This window comes from Arabidopsis lyrata, assembly GCF_000004255.2.
Source record: "Arabidopsis lyrata subsp. lyrata unplaced genomic scaffold ARALYscaffold_7, whole genome shotgun sequence".
NCBI classification, from domain to species: domain Eukaryota; kingdom Viridiplantae; phylum Streptophyta; class Magnoliopsida; order Brassicales; family Brassicaceae; genus Arabidopsis; species Arabidopsis lyrata.
In genome coordinates, this window is record NW_003302549.1 from 9973910 (window position 1) to 9993790 (window position 19881).

A 19881-nucleotide genomic window follows, 5' to 3' on the forward strand; every position below is an offset into this window, starting at 1 on the left:
GAGTAGAGAGTAGAGAAAATTTCGTCTTTACAATTAGTTTACATAATTGGTTTTTATCTTATTTTTAGTTTAGTTCGGAAATTATCGTAACTTCCTAATTATAAAAATCACTGCATTGAATATATATACAAAATATTTTTATATTGAATATTGTATATATTTTTTAATTATATAATATTATAAATGATTCAATAACATAATTTTCTAAATTTTTTTTAAATAAATTTACAAAAAAAATTGACAAAAATTTAAATAAATCATAATAACATAATATTATAAATATATTTTTAATTATAAAATTTTTATATAATATTGTAAATAAATTTTAAATATTTTACAAAAATTTGAATATTTATGTTGGTCAACGCCGGTCAAACTGGTCAATGCCGGATTCCGGCGAAAAGTGTACCAGAAAAAAATGTTCGTGATGTTGGCGACATGACTACATATAGTTCGTATATGTGAACATGCGATACATATAGTTTGTGTAGTTAGGGATACATTTTTAAACTTCGGATGTGTGGCCATGTATTGTACCATACTTCGTGTAGCTAGGTATATTTTTTCCAAATTTTAATGGATAATAAACTTTTCTATCAAAATTATCCCAATCCGATCTAAAATTTGAACCGAAGTAATTTATTAATGAGTTGACACAATGTCCAACCGGTTTGACTGAGTAAGCCGGAGGATTTTCCGGTTTATCTGTCGGATCAGTAAAATAACATTGCGTGCCGTGTTGGGAATTGATATCTATAACATTGCGTGCCGTGTTGGGAATTGATATCTATATACATTGCGTGCCGTGTTGGGAATTGATATCTATATACATTGCGTGCCGTGTTGGGAATTGATATCTATATACACATATAACATTTTTTTTTTGGGCAAAACGTTTCGACGCTTGTCCCACCGCAAAATCTTTTATTTATAGGGACAAATTAAAATCAAAGTCTCGTGAGATCAAAAGAAAAGCAAAATCTTCGCCAGAGAAATAAATCAAAAGAAGAATCAATGGACGGAACCTGCGAGTCAAGCACCACCTGCACCTTGCCAGACTACGGAGACATCATCAGTGTGAATTTAGGTTCTCATACGATTGTAAGCGTTTTCCCTGCGCGGAGATCTTACGAGAACTTAAATATTTATTAGATCATACCATGGGAATAGTTGATTGTTGATATATATATACATCAGCTATTCAGATTGCTATTTACTAGTAAATCTATTGTTTGGGTGTTGAAAAAAATAAATATTGCTTCTGGGTTTCTCGTGTGGAGTTGATCTTCTTTTTTTGATCTTCAGATTCAACTTTTGTGACTGTAAAAAAAATAACAAGACTTTGTTTATGTTTTTGCAAATTATTATTATTTTTTTTGTTTAGATTTACTTTTGCCAATGTTTTTTTCTTTCTCAACTGTTATTTTTATCGGTGAATTAGCTCAATAACCAATTTTGTACCCAAAATTAAGCTTATACCCATTTGTTTTTGTGCAAAGATAACTTTCATTCATCTAAATCCTCATAAGAGGTGAGTTCATACAGCTAAAACTTAAAGGATTACATGAAAGATAAGGATAAAGGTTCCATGAGTTTTTCAAGATGTATAGCTTCAAGAAGATGGCAAAGACTGGAAGATCTTTTGGAACCTGTAAGGATTCAAATTTGAAGACTAGCTTCGCGAAATCCCGTATCAGCTAGTGATCATAATAAGCTCGCACGATTGAACGCATAAGAGCTTTTGTAGAAGTTCTCCATGTAGGAGGCTGCGGGTGGAGACTTTTTCCCAATGCCAAAATAAGGTTCCGGCGATGGTATCTCCTTAGAGGAGTAAGTTTGCTGGATTCGCCAAAGAATATCACAAGTCCAAAACGCAGAAAATGCAGTGGAACTTGGATAGATTTTTCGAGGCGGTTTTATCCAAAAGGTTCGAGAGGGTTGGGATGCTTCACCCATTAGTCTGGGGGCGCCATAGTTAGGCTTGCTAGTGGGAATATCCATACTCAATATATATTCACATATAAGAGCCGATGCTTGAGTCGCATCACAACATCTAAGGTTTGAGAAAAATACTAATCCACTGAGCTTGAAAATTAGAGTTGCATCCGGTGATAAATAACCAGCACTATCCATCAGGTTTCGATAATTGAATAAGCAAATCTCCTCTAAAGGCATTGTTCCTAGAATTGAATGGAGTCCTCGACCATTCTTTTGCGAGAAACAAGATTTTAGAGAAAGGCTTTGCAAAGTTATAGAGAAATCAGACCTGGATATGGGCCACAAGGGAGTTATTGGGCCACAGCAGAAGATGAGGCCCATCCAAACAAACCCTAGTGTTGGTGTTGTCGGGAGAAGGAAAACGCAGTCGCCGCCGTTGTGAAGAATAAAAAGTGATGGTCGGCGGTGAAGCATAAAGAGAGATCACCTGCCAGCGTTTGAGCTCGTCGTGTGCCGTCGACGTTCCCACCGGAAAAAACACATCTGATGGACCAAGAGATACTCCTGCCATCAACGAAATCCGGTGAAAAGGAGCCATAAATGGCGTCGGTGCTAGTCCAGATCTAGAGACTATTGTTATGTCGATGAAGCCTTGCTCTGATGTTTGAGGGGAGGAGCCGTTGGACTGTTGTGAAGCTTCTGGTTTTGGGTTCGAAGACAAAGATGCATCCAAAATCTGCTTCAGATCGGAGCCAATAGAGCATTGATTTACTCTTCCGTCGCAAAAAGAACCCTCAGGGAAGAAGACCACATGAAAAAGGGATTTGGATATTTCGAGAGATTTGAGTAAACGAAAAGAGAAATAAGGAAGAAAAAGCTTAAACAGAGCAAAAGAAGGTTGATAAGAGTTGACAGATCCCGACGCCGGCGAGCAGAAGCACCACCGGCGTCGGAAGGCATGGTTGAAGAGATTGTCTCGATTTCCGTGGCTGGGAGCGTTTTTGTGGTTCTCTTATACCCATCTAATATTCATAATTCAGCAAATAACCATGTTAATTGAATTTGGACCAAAATGCTTTTGTATTTACGTTTGCAAAATTGAGAAGATAGAGAAGCGAGTGGACATCAGAGAGAAAGAGGAACGGTGATCAGACAAAATAGAAAGGAAGATCCACAGACGGATATCGGGAGAGAGATACACCGGGGGGAAGAAGAAGGTAGAGATCCACTAGTTAGAGAGAGGTAGAGAAGAGATCCATTAATAATAAAGAAGAGACTAGGCGGTGGTTGTGACGGAGATCCGGTGGCGGCTATGATGGAAGTCCGGTGGCGGCTATGATGGAAGTCCGGTGGCCGCTGTTACGAGGAGATGCAACATCCATAGGAGAGATGGGTGAAGAGTTTGAATCACAAACAAGGGGTAAAATTGTCCCATATACATGAAATACAGCGTATAACAACTCGTTTTTTTGGAGAATTGCTAGTTACTTAATTAATGTTTTTTTGTGTGCCAGTTTTGCAAATTTTCCTATTTTTATTAATAATAGAGAAATTGGAGTGTATAACCAACAAAAAAACTTTAATTAAGTAACTAACCTAAGACAAAAAAAAGCTGATATTCTGTATATTACTTATAATATATCCTAAAATACCCTTCACCCTTTGGTTCATGGTTCACCTATCTTTTTCACTGTCTTCTCTTTTTTTTTTTTTTTCTCTATTTCTTATTAGTCTGTGCAACTCAAATATTTTTTTTCTGCTTTGGTGAACCATATGCCTTCAAATCTAATTCGTTTATTTTTTAATTATACCTTTGATTCATTGAAATTTTTTAAATATAGAGATGTTTATGATTCGGGTGATGATTCCATTTCTTTCACCATCAATTTTGGCAAACTCTTTACGAATCTCAACGTAGAACTTAAACCATTGTTAGAAAACTTAAATCTATTACTATTCTATTTAATTAAAGTCTACACTATATATTTTTTTTCACCAAGATTCAAGTGGGAAACTTCCCAAGAGTTGAGACTCAATTATGTTTTTTCTTCTCCTTCCTGGACTCACACATCCTCTCAATCTAATTTATCATATTCTGTTTAAATTTTCTTGAATCCATCACATTCACATCTATCCTTATCCTTTCTCTCATTCTATTCTATTTATCAAGTCTATGCATATGTTATTGATATAGTATAAGATGTTTCTATTCTATTTATCAAGTCTGCGCATGTGTTATTGATACTGTATAAGATGTTTCTTACAACTAACAAATTTAACGCTAAACAAATATGTAATTAAGATGATCAAGAACTATATATACTGTTTAAATTGATACTATACTATTATTTTTGACTTGCATTTAAATTTATCTTTTGGGTTCCCTATATAGTATCTCTTAGGGTATAGTTTTTTTTCGGCGTGTATTCAACATATATTTCTCAAAAGGTTGATATACTTATTTTTTAAAAAGATAAAATGTAAAAAACATAAATTTTGGATTTTGAGTTTATTCATAAGTTTGAATTTTTTTCCTTCAATTGTTATATTTTATTTTTAAATTTGTTTTTGATTTTTAATATGTTTATATAGAATGTTTTATGTTCTATACTGTATTTTTTGTGTGTTTTGCATAGAATGAAACGTTTGATTTATAACCACTTTTTTATATTGTAAAACATTAATATCCATTTAAAAAATTCAAAACACATTACATTGAGAATTTTTTTTATGTTTCTTTAAATATAATATGGAGTTTGAATCAATTTGTTTTATGAAATTACAGCAAAACAAAACTGAAGGGAAGTAAGTAAATAATTTATCCAATAAAATAGAATAAACACCCTACGTGGCTCATAGTCTCTCTCGTGGCAGTTTTTCACACCAAATGAGGGCATTTTCGTCCTAACCGAAACGAAATGGTTACTTATTTTGTTTCTCACTTCAACGTGCTATATTCTTAATTTCTTTTGTCATTTTGGTTATACAGCTAATTCACCCTTAATAATATAGGGTAAACTACACCAAAACAAGCCTAAAAAAAAAAAAACTATACCAAAACAAGCCTTAAAACATTACAAATTACAAGAAAACTATTACAGCCGAAGAGAGGCCCATTTGGCACACCTCGTGAAGAAGGTTATCTCCTCCCATGAAACTGATATAGCAAAAGAGAAAGGAGTAATGGACACGTGTAAGGCGGAGATTAGAATTTTGGATCAACGGCTGAGATCATTGGAGCTCAAAATTGTGAAGAAAGATGCGTTAAAAGGAAGCAAAAACAGATTTGGGATCATTCATGAGATTTGTGTCAAGTTTGTGATCTTCTTCTTCATCTGTTCTGAGAATTCTATGTGAGTTCTCATGGTTATTTCCTCATTGTAGCTTGAGCTGTTTCTTCTTCTATGTTCTAGCAATTTGAGAAGTGAATGCCGGTCCAAAGTTTCAAAATTTTATTTGATACCCTATGCATAACTAAAAATTTAGGCCTTTTTGTTAATGTAAAAAAAAAAATTCTCCCAAAAAAAATATTTTATAATGTGAGACCCTAAGCGATGGCTTCACTTGCTTGCCCTCCGGACCGGCTCTGAGTGAATCCTTGTTTCATGAACATCGGTTCAATCTATCGTTCGATTTGTGTTTCATAGAGAAATTGTAGTTTCTCTGCATCAGAAACACACGTGACAACCAAATTAGGCAAATACATGTGTCGCAGGAGAACATCTAAGCTTTTTCCGTCAACCTCCACTGCCTAAAACTTCTGATCCGGTGAATCAAATCGTAGCCGAACAACACATATCTAAACGTCGATTCATCAGTTTTTCACCGATTTACAGTTAAAGGGACATGATACAGATTTTTAATTTGATAAACCCCTAACCACTTGCTTGAAAATTGGAAGCTCCGGTAAATATAGCAGCAAAAGGCATATTTTAATTTGCAAAGGAAAAATATCTTCTTTTTAATTTCCTGGCTGCAACCAAATCTGAAATTTCCCATAACCCGTAAATCCAACAGTACATGCCGGAAAAGAACCTTTACTTAAGCGAAAAGGAGTTTTCTAAAAAGCGATTTAGGCTGTCGCTTAGATCATGTTTAGGTGTTAGAGTCAGGTGACACCTAGATAATCGTTTCGATCGCCTAAAATCGAATAAGTTTTGTGTCAATGTATTTTTCAATTTCTAACCACAAAAGTTGAAATTATAAGTTTTAGCTTTATTTATATATTGTTTGATATGAATTAACAAAATATTTTTTTCTAATTTTGTTTCTGATTTAATATTTTTATTTTTCTAATAGATAGTTTTATATGATTTTTATCTATAATATCTTAGTATATAAAATATGGTTTTCAAGGTTAGTAACTCACATGATCGTAACACGTGTCAAATATATCGATTTCAGATTTTATCATGTGTTAAATTTTTATTTTTATTTTTAATAACTAAAAAGATAAATAGATAATTATCAGAAAATTATAAATTTAAACTGTTTTAAAATATAAAAATATAATTATAAGGAAATTATATCAATATTTTCATAAGAGATTTTGTCATGTGACAAACACAAATTTTGTTTTTAACAACTTAAATATTGTAATAAGATAATTATTACAAAATTTTAAATTTAAATATTTTTAAATATATAAAAATATTATTATAAGAAAACTATACGTATATATAATAAAATAATATATATTTTCATAAAATCGAAATTATAAAATTATGCTAAACGTTTTATTTATAAGTAACTAACTGTAAAAGAAAAAAAAAATTTTAATAGTTTAAGGACTAAAAAAATTATATAAACATTTATTAATCGTATAAGAAAAATGATTGTTAATTCTTACTTTTATATAAACAAATAGATTGTCTCATAATTTCTTACCAAGCAAACTAATTTTTTCAGAATCATCATCATTGCTTTCACTTCATTCTATTGCTAAAGCTTTTCTCTTTCTTTTTTTTGGTCATAAATTAATTTTAGGCTAATATTAGTAACTAATCTTTAACTCAAAAATAATTAAAGAAATATGCATGAGTCAAAAAAACTTTGGAAACTAACATTTTTAGAGATGTGAAAATTCAAAAATTCCAAACAAAAGATAAAAATACAACATCATATTGTAATTTGAAAAAAAACATTAAATAAATACTGATAACACGAAATATAAGAATAAAGAAAATCAATCCTAAAATTCTGACGACCAAATAGAGACATCCACTGAGAATCGTAAGAAAAAAACAATGTCATTTAATAAAATAGCATGTCATACTGAAAGAAATAGAAGTAGCATGTGAATTGTTATGGAGGTGACGATGGTGGTGGTTACGAATGTGATGATAAGGTGATTTTAAAAAATAACATAAACATATGTTTACGTAACTCAGACTATATGTTTACATATTATGCATATATTGTTCATATGTTTACGTAACTATATAATTTTATCTTTTTCATAGTCATAATTTTGTTTTCATCTTGTCCGCATTAAAATTATAAGGTGTAACGTCAATATAAGGTGTAACGTAACACACTTTTTCGATGCGGTAAATAATTTATAAAATTCAGTAATACAAAACATTTATGAATATCATAACTTATAATAAACATATAAATATATAATTTTATAAATAAGGCTAACATGTATACGAGATGATTTAATAATTAATATAACATAACTTCTTTAGTGTTATATCTAAATTACGACAATGATTTCATCAAACATGTATATGAGATGATTTAATAATTAATATAAGCAATGTACGAGATTCTGCATTTTAGGATTCAAACAACTACCTTGGTTTTTGGAAATCTGAAGTATATCATCTGTAATCTCCAGAGTATTTTGTCCAAATAGCCCTTCGGAACAACCTATTATCAGGTTACAAATTTTTTACTTCAATCTATTGTGAGCAGAAATAGATGATGAATTGTAATACAAAAAAAGAACAAAAAAAAATCTCTAAAAATAGCAAATGATGCAGTATCACAAATAACAGAACTTACCCAGAAAGCCTAGCAAAGTGCTTTTTGCGTTGTGCACCTTGAGAGCTTCGAAAAGACCCCAGATCACATTATGTCCACCTAGAGCTTGCCTTCCACAAAACACAATTCCAACTCTACAGTAGAAAAAGAACTAACTTAAGCTGAATATAACTTGAATTAAACGTAAAAGCCAATCCAGAAACATATAGAGAGAGAGCAAACAGATCTACAAACCTAACTGATGGAAGCTCGGTAATGATGTGAGCATCAGCAACTTGAGCAGTTTCCCTAAGGAAGTGAGCCAAAGGCTGGCCTAAGGTATGCGGGAAAGCTCGAGCCATGGTATGTGAATCAGCAGCCTCAGCCACAGTTGTTCCATCACCAAGCTCTACGCGGACAGTAGCAGGGGCGGACCCACTAAGGAGAGGGAGGTTAGCTGACCTGGTTAATAAACTCCGATACATCGGAGAAACTAGATCGGAAAATGAGAGAAGATCGAAGAAGATAACAAACTTTTCTTAAACATTCAAATGTTTGTTACAACAACTTAATCATCAAAATGAGAGTCATTAAACTTATATACATGGCATTAAACCGAGTATTAATCTCAGCTCTGTAAACCGAAGTTAACCAATAACATTGGACCGGTTATATCCTCAATACGCCCCCCTCAAGTCTCTAGCTTCGAAGTGTCTGATGCGGAAGAAAGAGACTTGACAAAGACATTTGACGAAGTAAGTGATGAAACGGACCCGGATGCAAAGCTTTGGTGAGTATGTCAGCATGTTGGTTCTCTGTTGGAACATGTAAAGCTTTAAGATTACCTGACTTGATCTGGTCTCTCACCGTGTGACAATCAATCTCAATGTGTTTCGTTCTTTCATGGAAGACCGGATTCATGGAGATGTGTAGAGCTGACTTATTGTCACAAAACAATTTTGCAGGACAAGTAACCCGAACATGTAGATCCTTGAGAAGTTGTTGAAGCCAGATGATCTCACATGTAGCTTGTGCCATACTTCTATATTCAGATTCTGTACTGCTTCTACTTGTAACAGCCTGCTTCTTTGACTTCCAAGAAATGAGAGATGTTCCCAAATAAACACAGAATCCTGTTATAGATCGTCTTGTATCTTTACAGGCAGCCCAATCAGCATCAGAAAAAGCATTCAAGCATATCTCAGAATCCACAGAGTACATTAATCCTTGGCCTGGATTCGTTTTAATATACCTGAGGACTTTATGAGCAGCCTGCAAATGAATATCAGATGGTGCAGAGATGAACTGACTTAGCTGATGAACTGCATAAGTGATATCAGGTCTGGTTATGGTGAGATATAACAAACGTCCAATAAGCTCTCTGTATGAAGTTGGATTAGGCAAAAGAGTTCCCATATCTTTGACCAAATGTAGAGTAGGATCCATAGGAACAGAGCTTGGTTTGCATCCAGTTAAACCCGCATCTTCCAACAAATTCATTGCATATTTCCTTTGACAAACTGAGATTCCTTTGGATGATCTTGAAATCTCCAAACCAAGAAAGAATCTAGCAGGGCCAAGATCTTTGATTTTAAACTCAGATCTTAACAAGGTCTTCAAATTCTCCACTGCTACATCATCATTGCTGGCTATCATAATGTCATCAACGTACACAAGAACAGCAATAATAGAACCAGAGATCACTTTAACAAATAAAGTGTTGTCTGCAGGAGATTGTATGAAGTTTGCACCCAATAAGACTGAAGAAAATCTCTTATACCATTGACGAGAAGCTTGCTTCAAGCCATAGAGAGATTTTAACAGTCTACATACCGGATTAGGAGGAAGCTTGATATGTGATGGTGGTGTATAACCTTGAGGAAGACTCATAAAAATTTCCTCATCAAGTTCCCCATGTAAGAAAGCATTTGATACATCCATCTGCGTCAAAGTCCAACCCTTAGCAGCCGCAAGACCAAGCATTAGTTTGACACTAGTAAGCTTTGCAACAGGAGAAAATGTGTCTAGAAAATCAATCCCTTCCTGTTGAGTGAACCCTTGGGCCACTAGTCTTGCCTTATAACGTTCTATTGAGCCATCAGGGTTGTATTTGATAGTAAAGACCCATTTACATCCTACCACATTCTTACCCGGAGGCAATGACTCAACAACCCAAGTCTTGTTAAGTTCCATAGCCTGTAACTCTTCATCAGCAGCCTTAGTCCATTTTTCAGATTTCATAGCTTGAGCAAAAGTCTTAGGCTCTGTTTCTGTATTATAGGCTAGTATATAGGATTGGAAAAGAGGTGTGTATTTATCATATGAGATAACAGAAGAGATGGGATATGGTGTAGTCTTTTTAGGTGATGAATTATGATTTTCTGTAGGGATAGGAGAAATAAGAGAACAGGATGGTGGATTAGTGTTTGTAGATGGTAGTGAAGAAATGAAAGGGACAAGGGCACAATGATACTCAGAGAGATAAGCAGGAGCTTTAGTGTTACGTTTAGGCCTAGCAATGGGTACAGTATTAAGGCCTAAATCCTGTGTTTCTGCAGTACTAGTAGGAAATATGGTACTAGGTAATGCAGATGCTGATGATGATGCATTACTAGTATTATTATTAGTAGTAGTAACCAAAGAATCCTCATCAGTCAATGGCATTGTTTCTACAAAGTGTAAAGGTGCTGGTAAAGGCAAAATTGTATTAGGAAACATGTCAACAGATTTAGACAACAAATCACTTGTTTTGAAAGGGAAAATACTTTCTTTAAAAACAACATTTCGTGAAATAGAAATAGCATGTGAGTCTAAATCTAAAACTTTGTATCCCTTATATCCAGAAGGATAGCCTAAGAAAACACAGGGTCTAGCACGCGGTGAAAACTTATTTCTTTCATGCATATTAGTAGAAACAAAACAAAGACATCCAAAGTTCTTTAACAAAGTATAATCCGGATTCTTTTTAAGCAAAAGTTCAAATGGTGATTTGTTATTTAGCAGAGGTGATGGTAATCTATTTATCAAGAAAACTGCAGTTAAAACACAATCACTCCAATATTGCATAGGAACATTTGACTGAAAAAGTAAAGCTCTTGCAACATTAAGAAGATGTTGATGCTTTCTCTCCACAACAGAGTTTTGTTGGGGAGTATAAGCACAAGAGAAGTAATGAATCATACCTTGTTCTTTTACTAAATCATTAAATCCTAATTCAGGAGCATTATCAGAACGAATAGCTTTAATCTTTGTATTAAACTGTGTAGAAACAAGTTTGACAAAAACAGGAAAGACTTTTGAAACTTCTTGTTTATTTCTTAACATATAAACCCAAGTAGTTCTTGTACAATCATCAACCAAAGTAAGAAAATATCTAAATCCTTCTATAGATTCAACACTAAAAGGACCCCATATATCCAAGTGAACAAGATCAAATGGGTTTGAAGCTAAATTGTTATGAGATATGTATGCTAGACGTTTCTGTTTTGCTAAAGGACAAATGCAACAAGGTGAAGTTTCAGAATCAAAAGATTTTAAAGAGGGAATGCTACTAACAAGTTTCTTTAAAACTATAGATGATGGATGACCTAAACGCTGATGCCAAAGAAGTCCATCATCAAGAACTGATCCAGAGAAAGAACAAGCTGCAGGTGTTGATGTGGAGAGGGAAGTAGTTTCTGTCTCAAGAATGTAAAGATTGTGATAAAGTCTACCCCTCCCAATCATCAAGCCCTGAGAAAGTTCCTGGATAAAGCAACAATTAACATAGAAATGAGCTGAACATGATAAAGTTTTTACCAAAGAACTAACACTGATCAAATTAAACTTGAAATCTGGAACATGCAAAACATTATGCAGTATGAGTTTATGAGTAATATGAATAGTACCTATATGAGTAATAGAAACCCTAGTACCATTTGGCAAAGTTACAGTCACACCAGAGACAGGCCTTAATTCTCTAAACATTGCTAAGTCTGAACATACATGACTAGAAGCTCCACTATCTATAATCCAAGCATCTTGTGGTATGAATTTTTGTAGAGATGATAGAATATGATTTTGGAAAGTAAGATGATTGTTTTCAAATTTTAAACTAGTAGAAGGAAAAGGGATTATAGTACCAGAAGTTGAAGTTTCTGCCATTAGACCATGTTCAGAGACTGTTGCCATAGCCAAAGGACTAGGATTACTCGAAGAAGCTACAGGCTCTGGAACTTGAACTTGAGCCTGAAATTGAGAAATCATCTGTTCGATTTGCTGAGGAGTAAATTCTTGTAAATTCAGATTGTTTCCACCCTGTGTAACATGAGGCATTGTATAGGAACCATAAGCACTATATGGATTAACCATTGATGCCTGATTGTATGCCTCTGATGGATAAGCTCCTGACTCTGCATATACATGTGCCACTGCATTTGCTTTCTGCATTGAATTAGCATATGGCATCATTGGCATTTGTGCTGGATACTGCATCCTTGGAGCCTGCATCATAGGCATTCTTGGTTGAACAAGCAACTGCGGATTAGTCTTGTACTGATAATTTCCATTGCCAATCTTCATTCCTGGTGGATAACCATGCAACTTATAGCATTTCTGAATTGTGTGTCCCACTTTCCCACAGTGAGTACACATAGGCTTCTGAGACGGTCTTACTGTGTTATATGCTGCAACATATGCATTATCACCTTCTGACATCATTTGAGTACTATTCTGGAAAGCCACATTGTCTATACGAGTAGGAGGTTTAACATTCTTCTGTCGTTCATCTTGAGTTACAATATTGAAAGCTTCTTCTATTGTTGGAATAGGCTTAAGCATCAAGATGTGACGTCTAGTCTGATCAAAACCTTCATTCAATCCCATAAGAAATTTTGTCACCCTACTCCTCTGTTGTAAACTTTCCCATTTCACTGCAGCATCACATTCACAACGACCACAGGTACAAACTGGGAGCTCAACATAGTTTCTGTGTTCTTCCCACAGAGTAAGCAAAGCAGTATAATATGTAGAGACGTCCATTGAACCCTGCTCTATCTTACTTAATTTCTGCTCTATATCAAAGATTCTTGGAGCATCATCTTGCTTAAACCTTGACAGCAAATTATTCCATATACCTTGAGCAGTAGCTATGAAGAGTAAACTCTGTCCTATCTTTTTATCAACTGAATTCATTAACCAGGTACTAACTATATCATTACACCTAGACCAAGCACCAAAATCTCTATGATCTTCAGGTGGTTTAGAAATCGTACCATTGATAAATCCCAATTTGTTCCTGACATTCAAAGCCATTAAGATCGATCGACGCCAAGAATGAAAATCAGAAGCAGTCGTAAGTCGATCCGAAACCAAAATAAGACCAGCATGATCCGTACTATGAAGATAATACGGATTCTCATAATGATCAACACTTGACGGAGTACGAGGCACCGGAATCACAGGTGGAGGTACAAAAGATCCCATTCTCAGTGTAAGAACAAGAAATTTCAAAGAAAAACGAGACGAATTTGTTGTAAAAGAAAGAGAATCGTCGTCGCTATAGGTCAATGAAAGAAAAAGAAAGAAACAGAACGGAAAATAAGATTCCGGTGACCGGAAAAGAGAATCGCAAATCGCGAAGAAACGAAATCAAAAGAATCAACAAGAAAACGAAAAAGAGAAATCACAACTCACTTCCGATGAACACAACGAATGCGGAATCTTCATTTTGTGCTCTGATACCATAATAAACTCCGATACATCGGAGAAACTAGATCGGAAAATGAGAGAAGATCGAAGAAGATAACAAACTTTTCTTAAACATTCAAATGTTTGTTACAACAACTTAATCATCAAAATGAGAGTCATTAAACTTATATACATGGCATTAAACCGAGTATTAATCTCAGCTCTGTAAACCGAAGTTAACCAATAACATTGGACCGGTTATATCCTCAATACTGGTAAAGTAATGATATAACCTTTTTTATGTGTAAGAATTCAATAAAGAAACAGCAGCTGAGTTGGTATTTTTGTGTCCATTGACCTCCCTTACCTGTGTTCGAGTCCCTTTCTTGACATATTTTGTTTAATTTTTTCCCTTCTCAGCATCGAGATGCTTGTGTTGTAGTTTTCTCATAGACTGTTGAGCTTGATTTCTTCCGGAACAGCTTTGTGAAAGACGGGTTAGTGAATAACACAGAATGCTGTCTCTTTAGGCCTCCATTTAGTAATAGTTTGATTGATTCGTTTCTCTATGTTGCAGTTATAAAGTAGCTGTGGCAATGCCCAATCTTGATGAGTTGCTGCAGGATACTCCTACTCACGTATTTGCTTCTGTATGGTTCGATTGGAGAAAACCAAAGTTTTATCCTACTCACTACAGTGAACTTGTTCGGCTTGCCGCCCTTTATAAGTAAATCTTGATCACTCTCTAATCTCTTATCAAATAATTGATCACTTTTGTTACTTGAGAAATGAAGCATGATTGCTTAGTGATTGCATATTGATGCAGATATGGCGGGGTTTATCTCGATTCTGATGTGATAGTTTTGGGTTCATTATCGTCACTGAGAAATACTATTGGCATGGAGGATCAAGCAGCCGGTGAATCACTCAACGGTGCTGTTATGTCATTCGAAAAGAAAAGGTTCATTAACACAAATCAATATGCTTTGCTACATTAGAAACATCGATTCCCATCTTAGTAACCAACAATGTTTATGTCTGATGTTTCAACTTGTAACCTCTCTCTGCAGCCCATTCTTACTTGAATGCTTGAACGAGTACTACTTAACTTATGATGATAAGTGTTTGCGATGCAACGGAGCTGATCTCTTGACTCGAGTAGCTAAACGGTTTTTAAACGGGAAGAATCGGCGTATGACTCAACAGGAGCTGAACATTCGACCGTCTTCTGTTTTCTTCCCAATCAGCTCACAACAGATAACAAAGTAAAGCTCTCTCTATGACTTTTTGTTCAACAAGTTCCTTGATTGAGCAAAGCTTTTAACTTTGATCCTGTTTTGATTTTGGTGGAGCAGCTATTATGCATACCCTGCAATAGAAGATGAGAAATCACAGCAAGACGAATCGTTCAAGAAGATCCTCAACGAGTCCTTAACGTTCCATTTCTGGAACAGCATAACTTCCTCACTGATCCCTGAATCTGAGAGCCTTGTGGCTAGGTTGCTTGATCATACTTGTATCAGATGCTCCGATGTATTATAAAACTATTTTTTTGGTATAAAACCATTTATATAAAGATAACATTTTTTCAACTCTCTCTCACTCTCTATGCAAGGCCATTGAAGCTCCAATGTTCTCTCTTCTTTCTAGGTCAAATCGATTCCTTCTTAGACCTATTGAGATACCCAATTCTCTCTGCTCTCTTTTCTTCTTCAGATTGATCTCTTCCGATCACGAATCCAGTGATGTGTCTCCTCCTTCTTCTTCTCCATCATCGCCACCTTCTCAATCTCTCGTGAAATCAGTCTGTTCATTGGTCTATAACTCCTATCTTCGTCAAAACCATGTCATACAATCCCCACACCGTGTCAATCTCGACTTCGATGCTAATTCTCTTACCCACGAGCAAGCGATTACTGTGGTGGCTTCACTCGCGAGCGAATCTGGTTCGATGGTTGCTCTTTGTTTCTTCTATTGGGCAGTGGGTTTCGAAAAGTTCCGACATTTCATGAGATTGTATCTCGTAACTGCTGATTCTTTGATTGCTAATGGGAATTTGCAGAAAGCTCACGAGGTAATGCGATGTATGCTTAGAAATTTCTCGGAGATTGGGAGATTGAACGAGGCTGTTGGTATGGTTATGGATATGCAGAATCAGGGATTATCACCTAGCTCGATAACTATGAATTGTGTTCTTGAGATTGCGATTGAGTCAGGTTTGATTGATTATGCAGAGAACGTGTTCGACGAAATGTCTGTGAGAGGAGTTTGTCCGGATTCTAGTTCTTTTAAGCTTATGGTTATTGGTTGTTTTAGAGATGGTAAGATTCAGGAAGCTGATAGATGGTTAAGCGGAATGATTCAAAGAGGATTTATTCCTGATAACGCTACGTGTACCTTGATTCTTAGTGCCTTGTGTGAGAATGGTTTAGTAAATAGAGCGATTTGGTATTTCCGGAAGATGATTGATTTAGGGTTTAAGCCAAACTTGATAAATTTTACGTCTTTGATTGATGGGTTATGCAAGAAGGGAAGTATAAAGCAGGCTTTTGAGATGTTAGAAGAAATGGTTAGGAATGGTTGGAAGCCAAATGTGTATACACACACGGCTTTGATTGATGGGCTATGTAAAAGAGGATGGACTGAGAAAGCGTTTAGGTTGTTCCTGAAACTCGTTCGTAGTGATATTTACAAACCCAATGTGCATACCTATACTTCGATGATTGGTGGGTATTGCAAAGAGGATAAGCTGAACCGTGCAGAGATGTTGTTTAGTAGAATGAAAGAGCAGGGTTTGTTTCCTAACGTGAACACGTATACAACACTCATCAATGGTCACTGTAAAGCAGGAAACTTTGATAGAGCGTACGAGTTGATGAATTTGATGGATGATGAAGGCTTTAGGCCGAATATTTATACGTATAATGCAGTTATAGACAGTCTCTGTAAAAAATCAAGGGCACCTGAGGCATATGAGTTGTTGAATAAAGCATTTTCTTGTGGATTAGAAGCTGATGGAGTTACTTACACTATTCTTATTCAAGAACAGTGTAAGCAAAGTGACATTAAGCAAGCTCTTGCTTTTTTCTGTCGGATGAATAAGACTGGTTTTGAAGCCGATATGCGCCTGAACAACATACTGATAGCTGCATTTTGTAGGCAAAAGAAAATGAAGGAAAGTGAGAGGCTTTTTCAGTTAGTAGTGAGTCTTGGATTGGTTCCAACGAAGGAGACTTATACGTCTATGATAAGCGGGTATTGTAAAGAAGGCGACTTTGATCTGGCTTTGAAATATTTTCACAACATGAAGAGGCATGGTTGTGTTCCTGATAGCTTCACTTATGGTTCACTAATAAGTGGTCTCTGCAAGAAGTCCATGGTAGATGAAGCTTGTAAGCTTTACGAAGCGATGATTGACAGAGGTTTATCTCCTCCTGAGGTAACTCGAGTCACATTAGCATATGAGTATTGTAAGAGGAATGATTCAGCCAGCGCAATGATTGTGCTTGAACCTCTAGATAAGAAACTATGGATTAGAACTGTTAGGACACTTGTGAGAAAGTTGTGTAGTGAGAAGAAAGTCGGAGTGGCAGCTCTGTTCTTTCAGAAATTGTTGGAGAAGGACAGTAGTGCTGATCGTGTTACCTTAGCTGCTTTCACTACAGCTTGTTCTGAGTCTGGCAAAAACAATCTTGTTGCTGATTTGACCGAGAGAATCTCCAGAGGAGTAGGCTAGTAGTGGTTACATCTCCCTCAGTTGCTTTGTGCTCTCTGTTTGAATAGCAAATCCACTTAGTGGACCAAGAAACCGTGGAATGTAACCGCGTTGAGGCAAGGACATGGAATGCTGTTGTTGCTTTCTGAATCATATTGGTTTTTTATCGCCTGATAAGTAGAAAGACTGGAGAGTGGGATTTCGACTATTGTAGCCAAGACATGGGTGTGAATCTATCTATCAAGGTTTTAGAAACTGAACAACAAGACCTCTCTTTTTTGCTCTGTGGCAATTCCACAGCCTTGAATGGCCGAGTTAAACCTCTCTGTTGCCTTTCTTCTTGAATTGTTTGATCATGTTGGTTGAGGAAGTTCTTACTGATGTAAAAGTACAAAAATTCTGACAAAAGAGAAGTTGGTTTTGTAAAAGTAAGTAGAAACTTTTTGTTTTTTTTATTGCAAAGGTTTGTACTATTTAGAATTGAATATTCCTCCGAAAGCATCCAAATTATCACAGGTGACAAAAGCAGTGACATACTTGGTTGCCAAAATTGACTCTCTAACCATTATGGACTATGTATACATATAAACTGGATCAGGTGAATATTTAACTTATATAGCTCCTGGTTGATGTCTTATTCCACGATCATTAGCAACACCAGCTTCCTCGCTTTCGCTTCAAAGTTCACTACTCGTGGATCTCGTCTTCAGGTACATAACATCAAGATTGAGTTTCATTGATTTCCAAAATTCCATTTCTCTTTGTGCATACTTGCATTAGATTCTTACAGGTTTTCTGGGTTTGTGTTTGATCTGGGTATGGTCTCCAAGATGAATCAAATTCTGAGAATTTCCAAAAGAAAAACTGATTTTGAGCTAAAAGTTATCAATTTTTGATCGGTTTGGGTCCATACACTACTATGTTCTGTTTTTGTTCATGAACCTCTTTTTCTCATACTGAAATTTGGTCCCCTGCTTTTGATTTGTCATCAGTGTACATTATCAATGGCTCGATCTGCGGTTGATGAGACATCAGATTCAGGAGCTTTTCAAAGAACTGCATCAACATTTCGAAACTTTGTTTCAAGAGATTCAAATTCTCAATTTCCAGCTGAATCTGGTAGATACCATCTTTACATATCGTATGCTTGTCCATGGGCTTCTAGATGTCTTTCATACTTGAAGATCAAAGGACTTGACGATGCAATAAGCTTCTCGGTGCGTAGACTCAACCTTTTAACACTGCTTCTTGTCATGTAGAACCATACCATTTCCCGACTGTATTGATTGGCTTGTTCTTTGTTTTATTTCCATTAGTCTGTAAAACCCATTTGGGGAAGAACTAAAGAAACCGATGAGCATATGGGATGGGTCTTTCCGAGTTCAGATACCGAGGTTCAAGGCGCTGATCCTGATCATCTTAATGGTGCTAAGAGTGTAAGAGAACTCTATGAGATTGCTAGCCCAAACTACACTGGGAAGTATACTGTTCCTGTAAGTCTTTTGGCTTCTCAATGTCTTTTAAGTCTCCTTCAGTCGGAAGTAGGTGATCGTGAGTTTCGGTTTTTATGTCAGGTTCTGTGGGATAAGAAGCTCAAAACTGTTGTTAACAACGAGAGTGCAGAAATAATCCGGATGTTCAACACTGAGTTCAATCATATTGCTGGAAATCCTGATCTCGACCTTTACCCTTCTCATCTCCAAGCTAAAATCGATGAAACTAATGAATGGATCTACAATGGGATAAATAACGGTGTCTATAGATGCGGGTTTGCAAAGAAACAAGGACCTTATGAGGAGGTAAGTGCGGAAGCCATGAACAGCTATTACAGTATATGCTAATTGATCCCATGAGAATGTAAAGTTATGGTTCTTATATGCAGGCAGTTGAGCAAGTGTATGAAGCATTAGATAGATGCGAGGAGATTCTTGGAAAACATCGGTACATCTGTGGCAACACTTTGACTGAAACAGATATAAGATTGTTTGTCACCCTTATAAGATTTGACGAGGTAATAGATTCGAGTTCATACTTCCAAACCAAGAAAAAGAAACACACAATATGCGAACAAATCTGTAATGTTGAAACGTTGATGCAGGTTTATGCAGTCCACTTCAAATGCAACAAGAAACTGATAAGGGAGTATCCGAATCTTTTCAACTACACGAAAGACATTTTCCAAATCCCGGGTATGAGTAGCACGGTGAACATGAATCACATCAAGCAGCATTACTATGGAAGCCACCCGTCGATCAACCCTTTCGGAATCATCCCTCATGGACCAAACATCGATTACACATCCCCTCATGATCGACACAGATTCTCCAAATGAAAAACATCTTATCAAAGATCAAATCTTTTACACATGAGTTGAGTTCTGCCTTCAGAAAGTTAGAATCATCTTTACCAAATAAGCTTAAATTGTTGTCTTTAACATTGTTAGTGATGTTATGTTCTATGTTAGGAGAAAAATAAAAGCTTTCTGTTTAATATGTTACAGTTTGCAATCTCCACGGTTGAAAAACAATGTTTGTTTGAAGTTTGGTTTTACTGCAATCACATTGAAACTTCGAAGCTCATGTGGCGGATTAGGG

At 35.7% G+C, this 19881-nt stretch overlaps 3 protein-coding genes and 1 pseudogene across 5 annotated transcripts in view; 3 read left to right on the forward strand and 1 right to left on the reverse strand.

Moving 5' to 3' along the window:
- Window positions 1-15166, forward strand: part of LOC9303984 (uncharacterized protein At4g19900) — a 65636-nt gene extending 50470 nt beyond the window's left edge. For both annotated transcript variants that reach the window (XM_021018392.1, XM_021018393.1), the window contains exons 5-6: window positions 14643-14837; window positions 14928-15166. In XM_021018392.1, coding sequence (XP_020874051.1) covers window positions 14643-14837; window positions 14928-15114 — 382 coding nt within the window. In that variant the 3' untranslated portion in view covers window positions 15115-15166. The remainder of the gene's footprint in view (window positions 1-14642; window positions 14838-14927) is intronic.
- Window positions 2241-2976, reverse strand: LOC9306033 (annotated as a pseudogene).
- On the forward strand, window positions 15161-17749 carry LOC9306035 (pentatricopeptide repeat-containing protein At4g19890). Its single transcript, XM_021018391.1, has one exon. The coding sequence runs from the start codon at window positions 15203-15205 to the stop codon at window positions 17306-17308; it is 2106 nt and encodes a 701-aa protein (XP_020874050.1). The 5' UTR covers window positions 15161-15202; the 3' UTR covers window positions 17309-17749.
- LOC9303986 (glutathionyl-hydroquinone reductase YqjG) lies at window positions 17733-19866 on the forward strand. Of its 2 annotated transcripts, XM_021018398.1 has the most exons (6): window positions 17733-17997; window positions 18280-18504; window positions 18604-18780; window positions 18862-19086; window positions 19170-19298; window positions 19386-19866. In XM_021018398.1, the coding sequence occupies exons 1-6, from the start codon at window positions 17917-17919 to the stop codon at window positions 19617-19619; spliced, it is 1071 nt and encodes a 356-aa protein (XP_020874057.1). In that variant the 5' UTR covers window positions 17733-17916; the 3' UTR covers window positions 19620-19866. The 2 variants fall into 2 exon arrangements, with proteins under 2 accessions (XP_020874057.1, XP_002867914.1); XM_002867868.2 differs by having other exon boundaries at window positions 19170-19866.
- The last annotated feature ends 15 nt before the right edge of the window (window positions 19867-19881 follow it).

What these genes read in the sequence shown, in the direction of transcription:
- LOC9306035 (XM_021018391.1), top strand. Translation starts at nt 15,203, where the DNA reads ATGTTCTCTCTTCTTTCTAGGTCAAATCGATTCCTTCTTAGACCTATT.
- LOC9303986 (XM_002867868.2), top strand. Translation starts at nt 17,917, where the DNA reads ATGTCTTATTCCACGATCATTAGCAACACCAGCTTCCTCGCTTTCGCT. An exon ending in CTGGGAAGTATACTGTTCCT is followed by an intron (nt 18,781 to 18,861) that starts GTAAGTCTTTTG and finishes TTTTTATGTCAG; the next exon opens with GTTCTGTGGGATAAGAAGCT. An exon ending in AACAAGGACCTTATGAGGAG is followed by an intron (nt 19,087 to 19,169) that starts GTAAGTGCGGAA and finishes TCTTATATGCAG; the next exon opens with GCAGTTGAGCAAGTGTATGA.